The following is a 16,410-nucleotide window of genomic DNA, read 5'->3' on the forward strand; positions in this document are numbered from 1 at the left end:
CTTGCAGTTTGAGAAGTTGAGAAACAGGAGTAAGGGTGGATAATGAAAGACAAGTTTTAGTGCAATAAGTGGAGCATTGGAGGAAACATCTGTATAGTAGTAAGGGCGTCAAACAGGCCAAGACCCATAAAGACTCAGAGGTTTGAATCCCAGCATGACCCACCATGGAGAAATGAAGTGTTTAGTGGTCATCTATCATTAACAGTATGAGTGATTCCTCATGTACATGCCTCTGTGTGTGGGTGGGTGTGTGTGTGTGTGTGTGTGTGTGTGAGAGAGAGAGAGAGAGTGAGAGTGTGTACTGGACATTGCTGTGGTCTGCAGTATTGGTCAGTATGTGTAATGATCTTATTATTGGCTTCTGTCATTAATGTGTTTTGGAGTATTTTCTTAACTAAGAAGAGAAGCACATCAACATTATTGTCCGCGGTACACTGACCTTACGCTACAGATGCAGTAGATGACTGAAAGGCTGGAGTATTCCTTTATCCCTTCAAGGCTAATGCAGAAATGTGGCTGTATATGTTGTTTAATAATGTTATATCTCAGTGTCAGGGGTGGTCTTAGCACTAGTCAAAGGTAGGCAGCCACCTTGGACCCCCATGAGCCAAGAGCCCTATGAAAATACAGAGTAGATATGCTGCACATGGTGATGAGCGTGTTCCATAATGTATATGCATTGCAAAATGGCTGAAATTTGTGATTGTAGTGATGAACTATTCTATACTGTGACATGATGACACACCTGCATTAAGACAGACTGATAAAAACAAGGCAATTAACTGATAATCGACATTGTGTTTTGGTGTTGAGAGAAAAAAAATCTAATGAAGTTATCCAAGTTCAGTAGAGAAATGCAAAAAGGGAGGAAAGCAAAATGTTTCTCTCTTCACTCCCAGAGCTAACATCATTTTTCAGTCACAACAGACTACTGCACAGGCTCAGCAGACCGTGCATACTGCTAGTGTTAATGTCAGTATAGATCACTCCAGGGTTGGGGGAATTACTCCATTACAAGTGGTAGTGGAAAGTAATCCATTACAAGTTACTAATTATTTCTCTCAGAATGTAATGTGATTTCTTTATTTTAACTTCCTGGAAAAATAATCTCACTAAACTGGCAGGTGTAGTATATTTCCTAAAACAAACAAAATTATCTGCCAACACAGTGAATTATTTTTTTTCTAATAAAATGATGTTAAACAAATAAAAAATGTCTAGAAATGTTTAAAAAATCTTAGAATATTTTTATAACCATCTCATGGTCTCATAATGAGAAACATTATATGTGTTAAGTAGATTTAAGATCATTTCATTATTTTATTTTATTAGATTATCATTGTTATTAATTCATTAGATTATTGTTATAATTAATTACTATTTTATGGGATTATTTCATAATTTTTTGCAGTGAAGATGCTTGCACCGCTTGATAGGCCAGAGCTACAACTCAGTTTAAAAATGTGCATCAAGGGGCCCCATTCCTGTCTAGAGTCCCAGAATCACTAAATCCACCACTGCTTAGCACAGTTGTTTTTCAGTTTTTGATATAAGTTGAAAATGCCTGTTTTCCTTTACAGTGTGTGTAAATTTCATGATGATTGGACCGAAAGAAATAACCCAAAATGACTTGGACAAAAAGTCTGGTTCTACTGACTTACATTAAAAGTGAAGTATGCTATTTCCTTCTCCTGTAAAATTACCATTTTGGAGATACAAGGTTTTGTTTCAACAGCAGTGATTTGTTTGATAGTTTGATTGTTATTCTGTCAGACTCTTACTGTATTCACGCTGTACAGGTACAAACAAAAGCAAGAGTCAAACATACACAGGAAAATGCACACACACACACACACACAAATACATACACACAGACAGAATAGCCTCTGGCAGCAGTGCTCTGAGTCCACGTTGAGATGGGAGAGAATGTGACAGGAGTGTGTGTATGTGTGTGAGAGAGAGAGAGAATGCTTGAGGTTATTTAAATACAGAAGACATGGGCAATGCCTCAGTCCAGAGGATATCAGTCTAGCATGTGCAGTCTCTCGCACACGCACACGCATTTGTTTTAATATAGTGTCGGGACATAGGCGCATATCTATTTACATTAAATATAAGTGAAATATATATATACTTACATTAAGCAGTACTGTGCAAATGTCAGCGATCACTGATCATGTATTCAGTTTTCACTCCAAATGACCATTAAATACAAGTTAATCATTTTCAAAGTCAAGTATTTAGTCGAGTATTTAGTGTGTCCACCTTTTATCTTTATTTCAGCTGCCTTTATTTTCAGGAAACTTGCTTTCATTTTTTAAAGAAATCTGTTCAGTCCTCTTTTCAGTGTGTTTTTTTGACAGCTGCACATCCTTTCAGACCCATAGCATTGAGTTGTCTTCTGACAGTGGGAGGATGGTGAGAAGCGTTTCTGGATTTTTCAGATCTGAGGCAAAGAGTTTAGCTTGATTTTCTCATCTCTTTCTCCTCTGCTATTGAAGCTTCAAGTGCTTTTTTCCACCTTTGAGTTTCCTCTTGCTTAGGCAGGTGGACTATCCTGTATCCAATCTTCTCAAAAATATCTCCTGAAAAATCAAGTATCTATATGTAATTATAATGTCCTTTACGTATATGTAAGTACCTATGGGTCATAAGAATTTCTAACCTTAGCTTAACATTAACCTCAGTAACCAAAATGAAACAGCTTAAAAAATAGGTAAGAAAGAAAGAAACAAAGAAACACAACGAATAAACCAGCATCGAGAGATTTTTTTCAGTTTCTGAGACAAACCCTTTTAAATACACACACACATATATATATATATATATATATATATATATATATATATATATATATATATATCACTGTTGTCGGAAGAAAAGCCTGTATCTCCAAAATGAGAACTTTAAGCAGAAGGAAAAAGCCTACTTTACTTTTAATGTAAGTCAATGAAACATTATAATGCAGTTGCAGCCATTACAGTTACAGGAAGAAAAGCAAAATTGAGAAAATGAGTAATATATTACGAAGACAGGAAGATGGATAAGACAGAGCAGGAGACCGAGAGCAGCTGGGCTATGTGTGTGTGTGTGTGTGTGAAGGGGGTTGGGGCTGCAGTCTCAGCTAATTGCTACTCTGAAAATCATGATTATGCCTTTCAACTCAACTTGTCAGGAAAGAAAAAGAGAGAGGGTGTGTGTGTGTGTGTGTGTGTGTGTGTGTGTGTGTGTGTGTGTGTGTGTGTGTGTGTGTGTGTGTGTGTATATGTGTGTGTGTGTGTTTGAGAGTCAGGTTTTGTCAAATTCTGCTGGCTCTGTTTTTATGCACTAACACATGGTGCCTTTTGACTTCACGGTATCCTTTAGATATAAATAAATTACGTTCACAGAGTGCTTCAACACATTGTGAGAGCCAAATGTGTTCATGATGCTACCAAAACAGGGCAAAAACATCCTGACTAGGAAAAGACAGGACTAACCCACAAGAGCAACAAAATGATCCTGACTTTATTTACAAAAGCTCCATGATTATTTGTTTAAAACTCAAGGAATAGAATAATTTCTTTTTGGTTACTGAGTTTGGGATTAAGCTTAGGTTTAAGTTTCTCTTATCTACATTTTTGATGTTTTTCAGTTTTTGATATAATTTGAAAATGCCTGTTACCATTTACATTGTGCATAAATTTCATGATGAATGGACTAAAAGAATCGGCCCAAAATGACAATGGAAAAAAAAGTCTGGTTCCATTGACATACATTAAATGTAAAGTATATTTTTTCCTTCTCCTGTAAAGTTACTGTTTTGAAGATACGAGGTTGTCTTCTGACATCAATTTTTAAAGTTCTGTTACAGTTTTTGAGCCTCTTAATGACCTTAAAGTACCACTTATGTCACAAAATGTCTGTTGATGTTTCAACACGAGATCTTAGATCTGCAGATACTGACCTTCTGCAAATACCTTCAATAAACTGCAGAAAATATGGAGAGACTTGTTCAGTTATTATGCTTCTAAACTGGAACTCAATTCAGCCTTTTATTAGACAGTCAAGCTCAGAGCTCACTTTTAAGAAACATTTTAAAACATCCCTTTAACTTAGTTTTTAATTAAAATCTACGTCTCTTTGGTATTTTTGGCCTTTTAGGATTTAAATTAATACTCATAGTTTCTTATATTGCTATCTATTGCTAATACCTGTCTGTAAAGCACTTTGGACCACCTGTATGAAGTTATTATTAATATTATTATTATTATTATTATCATCATCATGAAAGTGCTGTTGTTAAAGCCCATTCTTACTAATTCTCCACATTCATGAAAATATTACAAAAATTCTAAATGTTTGTCAAAGTTCTGCTTTGTTTTTGTGCACAAAGGACATTATTTAATGTCAGTGTTTTGCCTTGTTTATAGTGAGAATAGGAATTTCAGTCAAATGATACTGGAATTTGTAGGCATTATTCACAAAGTATTCAAAAGACACTCCACATACAGGACACCAGATTAATCAGACATGCATCCAAACTCTGCATCTTACTATGACTGTACTACTTTAAAACCCAGGCTCTGTATGTGGCTTGAAATTTAGACAGCAAAAGGCGGGAAATGTTTAAGATACACAAACAAATGCTAAGCATATGTTTTCATCTCTGCTAATGTTTAGTCATAACTTAATAATCTTACTTACATAATTCCTAGCTTGCTTTGCCTAGTACTGTTTAGCTTAAAACAGTGAAGGAGTAGAGATCAGATTGTGTTGAGCTAATGAGTTAACAGGGAGAAAAGAGTGGAAGGAAATGCCAGTCTCTTGGGGTAACCTGTTAGCCATTAGCCTAGCATGGAGCTATCTGTATGCACTACCAATGGCGTGCCTCACTCAGCCAGTTGACGGACCTTTATTGATCCCAAAGGGAAATTGCAGTATTTCAGTAGCAAGACATATAATTGCACATAAAATTACAAATATTATGGAGAAAAATATAAATAAATCTAGACCTAAGTACAAGGGAACTAAAATAAAAGTATATCTATTTACATATTTACATGGCATATGAGACAGATTTATTTTTTAAAAATCTACATAAGTACACTGTTCTGGGATACATGCTGAAACCAACAAAATCTTAATTATACCTTGATATCAATTTTTACATTTTTTCTACACTGCCCTCTGTTAGAAAATAGAGTTCAGACATTTAATAATTCTTAAATATGAGAATGTTATAGAGAAGCGTGTGTGTGTGCATATATTTGTTTCTTCATGCACGAAAATAGGAACACCTCAAAAAAATTATAGGACACGTGTGAGTGGTCTTTTGTAGTGTATCCTTGTACAGAACACACACACACACAAACACACACAGTGAAGCACTAGCAGAGGGTAAAGCAAAGTGATGGAATGAGGTTATGTGTGGCTTTAGGTCTAAACTCAGCCCCCACACAAACATCCCCTTGGTTTTATTATTTTGTCCTTGTCGTAATTGTTACTAATGAACTTCATCAGGCTGTGTTTATCTAACTGTGACAGAGACAGAGTAGCAGACAAAGAGAAAGAGAGAGCGAGAGAGAAAGAGATGAAGGTACTTCTTTATAGGATATAAGTGTGATGTGTATTGCATAGTAGATCTGTATGAATGAATTAATGAATGGTGGACCTTAAAGTGGCTATTAGCTCTTTTGGATTTGAAATATTAGAATTGATGGCAATAATTTTCAATAAAATGTGTCCCTTTTTTGACCAGAATACAACTTCTTTGCTGTATTGTTTTATTGTATGTGTAAAATACTGTGCAAATATAGTGTAAATGTAGTGCATATCATGAAAGAAAATGGTCCATCATGCTTTTTAGACCAAAACCCTTCAAATATGTTCAGTACTGTGCAAAATTCAAACACTTTCAAAGTTACTGTTTTAAAGATGCAAGTTTTGAAGATGATCTGACAGTGATAGTATATTTAAAAGAAAAATACACAGAAGCCTCAACAAGTAAAATACTGTCAAATGGTTCAGTGTTTAGTGTCCACATTGTACCTTTATTACAGCTTACATTTTTTCAGGTCACTTGCTTTCAGTGGTGTTTTTTAATTTAAGAAATCTGCAGGGATGTCTTTCTATACCTTTAAAGTTCAGTCTTAGAAGCTGGTTGCATTTTCTGCTTTGTACGAGCCAAATAATCCCAAACTTCAGTGATGTTCTGGACTCTGGGGTAGTCAGTCCATTGTTTTGAAAACACCAGCAGCTTTTTGTTTGATTTGCAAGTGTTTCTTTGTCCGTTTCTTTTTAAGTTAGTGCTTCTTGACAGTTACACATCCTTTCAGACCAATAACATTAAGATGTCTTCTCACAGGGACAGAATAGACAATAACACGTAGATGTTTTCAGATCTTAATCAAGAGTAGAGCTTAATTTCTCCTCACTTTCAAAGATGAAAGCTTAAAGAAGGAGATAGTATTGATGGTCTGTCAGGTCTTGCGTGGTTGGTAGGAGTCTCATCTCTCTGTATCTTTTTAACTCTAGTTTTGAAAACTGTTTTTAAGTTATTTTCTTCTGATTTTCTCTTTAATTATGCAAGAGGACTGTCTTATGTCTGATCTCCTCAGAAATATAGAACTTGTAGTTAGGTTTTGAATGGAAACATCATGGTAAATTATGCTATTTTAAATTGCAGTAAGCTTTTCAGTGTGTGTTTTTGTATTAAATGTGTTGACAATTTTTCAGAATTTGTTTTAAACATGGCATGATGAACTTTTCTGCAAGCATCATTGTTTTTTTCTATATCAGCCAAACCTAGCTGCAAGTATGTGAGTGTGTGTGTGTGATTGATCTGTATGGTAGGGTAAGTATGTAAGCCATGAGGAGTGCTCCTGGATCTCAGACTCACCCAACCGGAAAATGAGAAACCTCTACATCCCTGCTCCATTAAAAACACCACATCCCTGCAGACACAGACACACACACACACACACACACACACACGCGGACACACACACACACACACACACTCACGTCCCCACAGTCTATTACTCTTCACAAGTCAGTTCACTCCAGAGCCGATAGCTCATTGATTAATTGTGCGTGTGTGTGTATGTGTGTGGGTGTCTTCTTACATGTGCATTCATGTGTGTGTGGTCATTTTTACACTTATTGATTAGCATTTATATCCACACTGACAGGATGTTGAATGATTTCGATCAGTTTCTAATTACCCTTTAATGAGAAATGTGATAATGTTCTTTGGTCACTTGATGGTTTTCAGTCTTTCTGTTCATAGTTTATTCCAATTTCAAATTCCCAGATTGTGTCAGTAATATATGGCTGCAGCTGCCACTTGCACGCTCTGTCGCACCCTCAGACACCAGCACCCCTCTCATGGTGTGTGAGCTTTATTTGGATAACTGTTATTGAATTTTTTGTTTTTTTTTAATATGGACCCAGTACCAAACTAATTCTGTTTTCTACCACTCTGTAAAAACATGTGAGTCTTCCTTTCTTATTGGATACACTGTGTTTTTTTCAGGCAAGTCCCTTTGAAACGCAGTTTAGACCAGTAAGCACATACTAACACAGCACTAGCACTATACTAACACATGTTTTGTTTAATCATAGTAACAATAAAACATGACTGTTGTGTGACGTATTTGTGTGTTTTCTTGTTCAGAATAGTCGTTAATGACAGTAATCACAGTAACAGTAATAGTAACTTAATGTTACTACCTAGCTATTATTTTGTCATTTGGATGTTATTTATTTAAATGATGGTGCTGTGTTTCGTCATGGTGAGCCAAAGCAAAAAGCTTGTGGTGGCCTTGGGCCATGGGCACCACTCTGGGCATCCCTGATTTTGATGCTTTAATCTCAATGACTTGTGTTATACTTTGTGTTCTCTTTTTATCTTTTTGTTAGTGTTTTAATCTCTAAAACTACATTATTAACATTAGCTGTGCTAGCGAGCTAACTGCCCGATATCCTCTTTGATTCTGCCCGAGTCTTCGCCCCCTCTCTGATTTGTCCCTGTGAATATCTTTTCTCTCTGATTGGCCCCTTGCAAGTTTTAACTCCTCCCTGATTGGTTGTTTTTGTTGTGTGTGCAGGTACAGCAGCTCAGGGCAGCCCCCTGCTGGCTGCGCTGCCCGTGCAGGGTCGTCCACTGCAAACGCCTATGGACCTCAAGAACTTCCTGCCATTTAGGCTCAATGGCTCATCCCCCCTCAGCCTCTTCCCTAACTTCAATACTGTGAGTCTTTCAAAAGGACACTGTTTTTACATTCAGACATGCTTAAACATTTATAGTGATGGTAAATTAAAGGAATGGTTAAGTGAAAAAAGATTTTTTTTTTGGCAAGACAAGTAGTAGTACAAGCTTAATTTACTTATTAGCTAAGTTTGGCTTCTAGCTGTTAAACGTCTGGGCTAAACAATTACTTTTGAGTTAAGGGGATATTTGAAATATGATTTTTGTCCAAGCTCATTACTGCCAGTTTACAACAAGGTAATAATTGGGGTGCCAGTGAGTTCAAAAGAGCTTAACTGGCCTCACTTTCCATGGGCGGACAGGATCACACTCTTTTTCATGCTAGCAAATACTCAAGTCTGTTAGCTGGCCTAGCAAAGTTAGTGATTAGAATTCTCCTGCAAGCTTGTTCAGCCAACACATTGCAAACGCACAGCCCTTCTTTACAAACTCACTGTGCATTCTTATGGTACTGTGGAGGTTATAACACTCAAAGGGACGACAAAAGACAAATCAGAGCAGGATCTACTGTAAATCCAACAGAACCCAGCAACTAAATGTAGATAGTAGAGAAGAGTGATTTGCTTTATCTGTTCTGTTTCAATGAAGAAGCGATGTTGATCTGACGTCAACAGTTATGCTCTGGTCACCCTGGATTGGCCAGTTTGTTCATGATTGTGTTATTATAATCAGACTGAGCTCTGGCACTCTGTTTTTGTTCACCTTGCATCCTCGACTATCACATAATAAAAAATCACAGAGCTACACACACAGATACACAGACTCAAATGGGCTGCAAGTTGTGTTCCCCCTCCAATCAGATAAGGCTCAGTATGTGTCACACACTGCAGTGATAAATGCACCTGTCTCGGTTACAAAGTAGCTGTCAGTGACCTCGTCCTTCTCCTCTTCTTCTCCTCGCATCCATTCTTAAGGTAGCACTTTTAAGGTAGCACTTTTAATGTAGCACTTTGATCAAAATGATTTAACCAGGCAACTGATTTTTAATAAATATATTTAAACGTTAAATTAAAGTTAAATTAAAGAGCATATACCGTTACATACATATTACATATACAGTTGGGTGGTGGATCATTCTCAGCACTACAGTAACACTGATGTGGTGGTATGTTAGTGTGTGTTGTGCTGGTACGAGTGGATCAGACACAGCAGTGCTGCTGGATTTTTAAACACCTCAGTGTCACTGCTAGACTGAGAATAGTCCACCAACCAAAAATATCCATCCAACGTTGTCCTGTGGACAACATCCTGTGACCACTGAGTGTCTAATAGATGGACAGTGAGTGGACACATTGTTTAAAAATTCTAGCAGCACAGCTGTGTCTGATCCACTCATACCAGCAAAACACATACTAACACACCACCACCACATCAGTGGTACTGCAGTGCTGAGAATGATCCACCACCCAACTGTATATGTAATATGTATGTAACGGTATATGCTCTTTAATTTAACTTTAATTTAACGTTTAAATATATTTATTCAAAATCAGTTGCCTGGTTAAATCATTTTGATCAAGGTGCTACATTAAAAGTAAGAGGTGACTTGCTATTTAGCACAGTGAGTCATACGTAATTATACTGCAACATTTTGCTACAGCAGCATTCAAACACAGTGCAAGTGAACTTGCCTGACTCACATTATTACCTCATAAAATTTCAACATGGCCAAGATGAAAAAGGTAAACTGAGCATTTGGACATGAACTGACCACATTTTATGTAACTCACACCAGTGAGTCTTTTCAGCAAACTCTGTCCATGTGACTAATGGGTGGTACTGGTCACTGCACCTGTTAGTAATTAGCATTTTACAGTGATTTGAAAAGCACAATAGAAATGTGTTGGACCTCAACTTGCAAGAGGGCAAAAAAACGAAAAATCTTAAAGTACTTTAATGGCACATTTGTTGACTTTCTAAGTGAAAGTAAGTTAATCCATTCTCTATAGAGAGCGCATTCAAATATGGCATTTTCCTGCAAATTTGAGTGCACAATTTTTATTTTTTGAGAATAACATATTGGGAAAAAATCAAACAGAAAATATAAATTGCACCATAACTTTTGCTCAGGTGGCCTATTTTATTTTATTTATTCATTTATTTATTTTATTCCCAAAATGTTAAAGTAAGCAAATAAACAATAATAATTGGAACCGTCACTTTAATATTTCATTAATATAATATTAGCAGCATTTCTCTTCTCTTTAGTTTCTCCACTGAGGTCACGTCTACCTTAAGAGTTTCTGTTCAATCGTGGCTCAACAATGGGTGTCTTTAACACACACAGAGCGCTGGCTGCATCTCAGATGGTCAGGCATGACTGCGGCTTGACAATGCACACATTCTTGGGGTCCTAAAGCAAACGGTGGTCCAGGAGGCTGCAGCAGACTGCTGCTGGGCAGTGTGCGTTCCCATGGCATACGTTTGCTAGGGGAAAGTCCCCGTCCCCTGGGTGAAGGGTTTAAAGTTGCAGTGTGCACTTTTGTGGTGCTTTTGTGTGGAGAAGCCAAGAAAATGGAAACCAAGCAGGAGCTGGAGAAATGGTAGGAGTCTTATAGACAGAGAGAAAGAGAGAGAGAATAGAGAGTCAATGTATGCTGTTCCTGCATTCTGGACTCTGTAATTCTTTATCATACTTTGTCCTTTGCATGATATTCATGGAGATTTTTGGACACACTCTCTTACCCTGTTGTCCTTATTTTCTCTCTTTTTCTTTCTTTCTCTTTCTTTCTCTTTCTCTCTCTCGCTCTCTCTGTCTGTCTGTCTGTCTGTCTCTCTCTCTCAGATGGACCCTGTACAGAAGGCTGTTATTAATCACACCTTTGGCGTTCCTCAGAAGAAGAAACAGGTTATCTCCTGCAATATCTGCCATCTCCGCTTCAACTCCACGGTCAGTACTCAGTGGGTTGGTGGCTTGATTTTAAAAATGTTTTTCCCGTTTACTGCTCTCTACCACTTCTCTCACTCTCAGACACATGCACATGTCATCTTGTTGGTATCAGTAGCTACATCTCGGAAGTGCAGAATCTCAGAACTTTATATGAGAAAGAAAAAATAGTCTTTTTATTAATGTAACAAAAAGAATGTTAATGTAACTGAATGTATCTCTAACAAGACATTTTTGGGTTATTTCTAAGGATGCTTAACAGTTAACCAGTTTAACTGATTAACAAAACAACATGTATGTGTGTGCAGGTGTGTGCGGGTGTGTGCCTTTATTATTTTCTTTTTTTTTTCCAAAATGACAATGATAAAGATAAATATTTGAATATTTCTCTCCAAGAGATCTTTTGTTAAAACAACAAGGAAAAAATACCCAAACATTTAAAATAGTATTTTCATAAGTTTGAAGTTTAGGGTTTAGGGTTTGGGACAGGTGCCTGCTAGTAAAAAGTACCCTATAAATTATGATTTTGCATATGCCTAGCTTATTGCTATCTCAGTTTATGGCTTGAGTTTAAATAACCCATAACATGGTCCTTGTAAATATCTATGGTCTGAATACTTTTTTAATAGTTTAGTTTACTGTGGGGCTTTTGTTTGAAGTAATTCAGCACAGTATTATATTATACAGTATTAATTCAGTATATTAATGTTTACACTGCTGATACCAAATAAATGCAGTAAATAACATTGTCAGAATACCTTGTTTGTAAATGTATTTATTCCTTTGTTCTGCATTTCTTACATGCTCATTAATGAAAAATTAAAGGGATTTGTAGTTATATTCTACATGGTCACTTAGAGCCTCTAGCTCAGTTGCTGAAGCTGATCCAGCAGTGTGGTCTGTAGGGTGCTACAAAGTCTATCAAACGCTCGTTAACTCTCCAGAGAGCTCTCTCTATCATTCACGCTCTCTATTTCTGCTTCTCTCTTTCTCATATTCCTCCGTTGGTTTGTGCTCTCTGCTGAGTTGATTTATTAGCTTGTGGAACACGCAGTGCAAGTGATTTCCTTCCATTTCACCTCCGATTTGCATTTATGTGGTGAAAAAGAAAGAGTCGGTGTGTGTCTTCTGTTTGTGTGTGTATTTGTGTGTGTTTGTGCCGGTGTGGCCTGTTAGCATCCTTACACATGGTGACCCTTGTAGCTTCTCGGCCTGTAAAAATATCTACTTTGACATTAGTTTTTATGTATTGATTGATTTATTTAACAGCTGTTTATTCAAAAATGGCTTTTCCTGCCATTTAATCCACTCTGGTTATTTATCAGTGTTTCACACCGCTGGTATTGATTTTGATATGACCTGTTTTTTTGCCAGAAACTACCATTTTGATTAAATAAACACGAGGAGCAGAATTCTTCACATTTTAGTCACATTTTATTGTTACTCTGATTATACAAGTCATGTATAAGTTCCATAGTGCTCATAAATATGATTAGAGTGATCGAAAACGCAATAGAACACAGAAAGCTCCAGTTTCTCATACTGATCCATTTTACTATGATCAGCATGGATGTACATGCAGTTTAACTACTGTAGGGGCAAATTTAAGATTTAGATGGTATGTATGACTGCTGACAGGTAAAGGCCAGTTCATATTGGTTGCCTTTCTGAGTGTTTTTAATTGTCTGAGAGATCAGATGAACAGCTTCAGTTTAAATCTGTGTTTGAGTACACACTAGACATGCGCCTTACAATACTGTTCAAAAGTCAGAGACCACCCCTCATTTATTTCATTTCCAGTCAAAAAGGCCATGAGGTATACATTATTCATTTTCCAGTGTTAGGAAAAAAGGAGAAATGATGTATTTAACAGAAAATGATTATAGCCTCCATTCTTTTGGGGAGGCTTCCTTTTAGTTTTTCAAAGAAATCTGCAGGGATATGTTTCCATGCCTTCAAAGATCAGTCTCAGAAGCTGGTTGTATTTTCTGCTTTTCACGATCCAAAGATCTTCTGGATTCTGAATGGTCAGTCCAGTGTTCTGAGAACACCAGCAGCTTTTTTGTCTGATTTGCATATGTTCTTCATTTGTGTGTGTTCCCTTTTCTCAGTAAGAGCTTCTTGACAGCTACACATCCTTTCAGACTCATAGCATTGAGTTGCCTTCTCACAGTGGACAGAAACACCTGTGGATGTCTCTTGTAAAGATGAAAGCTTTAAATGCTGTTTATCTGGTGGGGTCAGTTTGAGGGTCTAGTAGGTCTTGCATGGTTGTTAGGAGTCCAGTTTCTTTTATTAATTTTTTGAACTGCAGTTTTGGAAACTCTTTTGATTTCAGCTTTTTTTTTCTTTGACTGTTCTCTTCCTTATGCAGATGAATTATCTTATATCCAGTCTTATCAGGAATATCTCTCTTTTATGGCTGTTTTTAGCAGATTGAAGTGAACTGTAAGTCTGTAGTCTCAGACTTAAGCACAGTACTGCACATGTGCAAAACACTTGCCCTTCCTACTTACTCATTAAGTCTTTTTTTTGTTTGTTTTGGTAATACTTTATCATAATAAATAAATGATTGTTCCTAGCATATTTATGAGTAATTTACTGTAACAAATGCTTAAGAAAAATGCTTACAAAGAAATCAATATAATAGGTGGAATGTGCCTGAGAGACACCTATGTAGACACCCTTTTTGCAGTAAAGCATTCAAGTCACATGCCACAAAGCAGATCCTGCACTGATGATGTGTTAAAGCTACTTTCATAATATCGAGGCTTGTATTCTGTACCAGCACAAAAATACTGTGATTATGATTTTGCAGTAGCAAATCTGCTGTTTGTGCTGTTAAGTTACTGTAAAACCAAAGTTGATAAAGCCACTATAGAACTGTTTAAATAGAAAAGAAAGAGAGGGAAAAGCTGGTATTCCCATCTGAAGCGATTACATAATTGTGCTGGAGTCAGAAGCAATGTGGATCGGATGCACATTGACTTTAGCTTCACTCATACTGTACTTATGTGACGCTGAGACGGTGTGTCTGCTGTGAATTCTGGGTGAGACAGTGAAAGTGTGAAAGACACTAAACACTGAGACAATACACAACACAAATAGATGTGCAGACTTTGACCCCTGATCTGTACGATGCATCCTCTTCACCTAACAAGACTTCAGCTAATGACATGCTCAGAGAAGCCACAGGCTGCACAGGGCACAGCTGGGGCTAGAACCTCAATCCCAGCAGCTGAGTGCATCTCTTTACTGCTAAACGCTGCTTTTATCAGTGTCTTCAGGGTCATCATTTGCCACCTCAGCACATTAGTGTCCTGCTTTATTACGCAGCAGTGACTGCTGGGAATACTGACTGGACAGAAAAGAAGTGTCTGACAACAGTGAGATATATGTGAGATCTCTCTCTCTCTCTCTCTCTCTCTCTCCCTCTCTCTCTTCTTTCTGTCTTTCCTTTTCTCTCTTTCCTTTTCTTTTTCTTTGTCCTCTCTCTCTTCTTTCTTTCTATCATGCTCTCTTTCTCTCCTCTCTCTCACTCTCTTTCCTTCTCCATTCTGCTTTCTTCATTTCTCTTTGTCTTTCTCCCCTCTCTCTTTTCTGTTATTCCACTTTTCTTTTTTCTCCCTCTTGCTTTTTCTCTCCCTCTTCCCTTTTTCTTTTTGTCTGTCCTCTCTTTTTCTCTCCCACTCTCTGTCACTCTTTCTTTCTCTCCTTTTCTTCTCTCTTGCATTGTCTCCCCCTCCCATTCTCTTTTTTTTCTCCCCCCTCTTTTTTTTCCCTCTTGCAATCCCCCCCCCTCCTCTTTCTTTTTTTCTTTTCTCTTTTTCTCCCCATGCTCTGTCTCAGTTTCTTTCTCTTTTTCTTTTTCTCCCTCTTGCATTCTGTGTCCCTCCCCTTCTCTTTCTTTTCTCTTTTCCTCTCTTTCTCTTTCTCCCTTTCTCACTCATCTCTCTCCCTCTCTGTCTTTCTCTCTACATTGTTGTAAAGTGGTTTATTTCTCTCTTATTTCACACTACACATGCAATTATAGCTCTGCCCCCTCCCGCTGGCTGTATCTCCTCTTATCAGCTCAGTCCAGACTGAGATTGTCCCTGTGTGTGTGTGTGTGTGTGTGCGTGTGTGTGTGTTAGGGTTAGGGAATCTGTCTGCACATTCACACATTTGAGCAAAATATATTCTGAATATTAATCTCTTTTTTTCCACCAGAATGTTACATTATTTTTGTTAACAGAAAAATAAAATCTAAAGTTTGTTTAACTTGTAAGTGATGTATGAGTCTATTTCAAGAGTGGATCGTTAATCCAACGATCGTTAATCGTACTTTTTTGCTCCCTCTCTTTCTTCCTCTCTGCAGAATCAGGCTGAAGCACATTATAAAGGTCATAAACATGCTCGTAAGCTAAAGGCTTTGGAGGCTCAGAAGAACAAGCAGCACAGACGACAGCTTGAGCACTCACACGGCCGAGAGAGAGAGAAGGAGAGAGAGAGGGACAGAGGGAGAACTAGTGCACCTGAGCCTCTCCCGGCCCTTCTGGAACCCTGTGCGATGGAAGCTTCCAGTAAGTGACCAGACCTGTGTGTGTGTGTGTGTGTGTGTGTGTAACACAGAGATTACTAAGATTAAGATTAGAAAAATGTTATTACTCATAGATACTTACGTATGTATAAAACACCCGAATATTGCATTATGTCCAGTTTGGAGTTGTGCACATATGACTAAATCCAAAGTGGTTCTCCGTTAGAAATGCTGTCCACTGTTTAGATGTAGTAGCTATTATTTTAAGATCTGTGTACTTCGCTTTGTAGGACAGGGGTCAGCAACACTCTTTTACTGCCCTGTTTCAGGCTCCATAGCCAAATTAGGTTTTTAGATTTTAAAAATGAAAAATTCTCCTTTGCAGTAAAATAAAGCTCTGTTCATCGTTCAAACACAGTTTTAACAATTAAAGGTCTGGAGTTAAGGTGTAGCTGCTAGCTCACCCTTTAACCTTGAAGGTTGGTGTGCAGACTGCTGGACCATAGCAATGCTAATAACACAAATAACAGTGTAGTCTAGCTAGCAGTTAACAAAAGGGTAAAGATTTAAGACAAACGTCAATTATTTGGAGACTAACGGGCTCATTTCCATTTGTAAGTACTCTAGCTGTTTTCCTGATATGTTTGCTCTGCAGCGAGAAACTGTCAAACACTAAATAGTCACAAAGCTGAAGTCAGTCAAGTGTTGAGAGACATTTTACAAGAAAATATTCTACTTTTGTGGAAAGGTTTC

General features: G+C 37.5%; 1 protein-coding gene across 4 annotated transcripts in view; it reads left to right on the top strand.

Annotated features, from left to right (window-relative positions):
- Positions 1-16,410, top strand: part of znf385c (zinc finger protein 385C) — a 151,745-nt gene that overhangs the window by 105,682 nt on the left and 29,653 nt on the right. For all 4 annotated transcript variants that reach the window (XM_017721222.2, XM_017721223.2, XM_017721224.2 and 1 more), the window contains 3 exons: positions 8,091-8,233; positions 11,037-11,141; positions 15,496-15,700. In XM_017721222.2, coding sequence (XP_017576711.1) covers positions 8,091-8,233; positions 11,037-11,141; positions 15,496-15,700 — 453 coding nt within the window. The remainder of the gene's footprint in view (positions 1-8,090; positions 8,234-11,036; positions 11,142-15,495; positions 15,701-16,410) is intronic.

The sequence above is a fragment of the Pygocentrus nattereri genome, chromosome 14, assembly GCF_015220715.1.
Source record: "Pygocentrus nattereri isolate fPygNat1 chromosome 14, fPygNat1.pri, whole genome shotgun sequence".
NCBI lineage: Eukaryota > Metazoa > Chordata > Actinopteri > Characiformes > Serrasalmidae > Pygocentrus > Pygocentrus nattereri.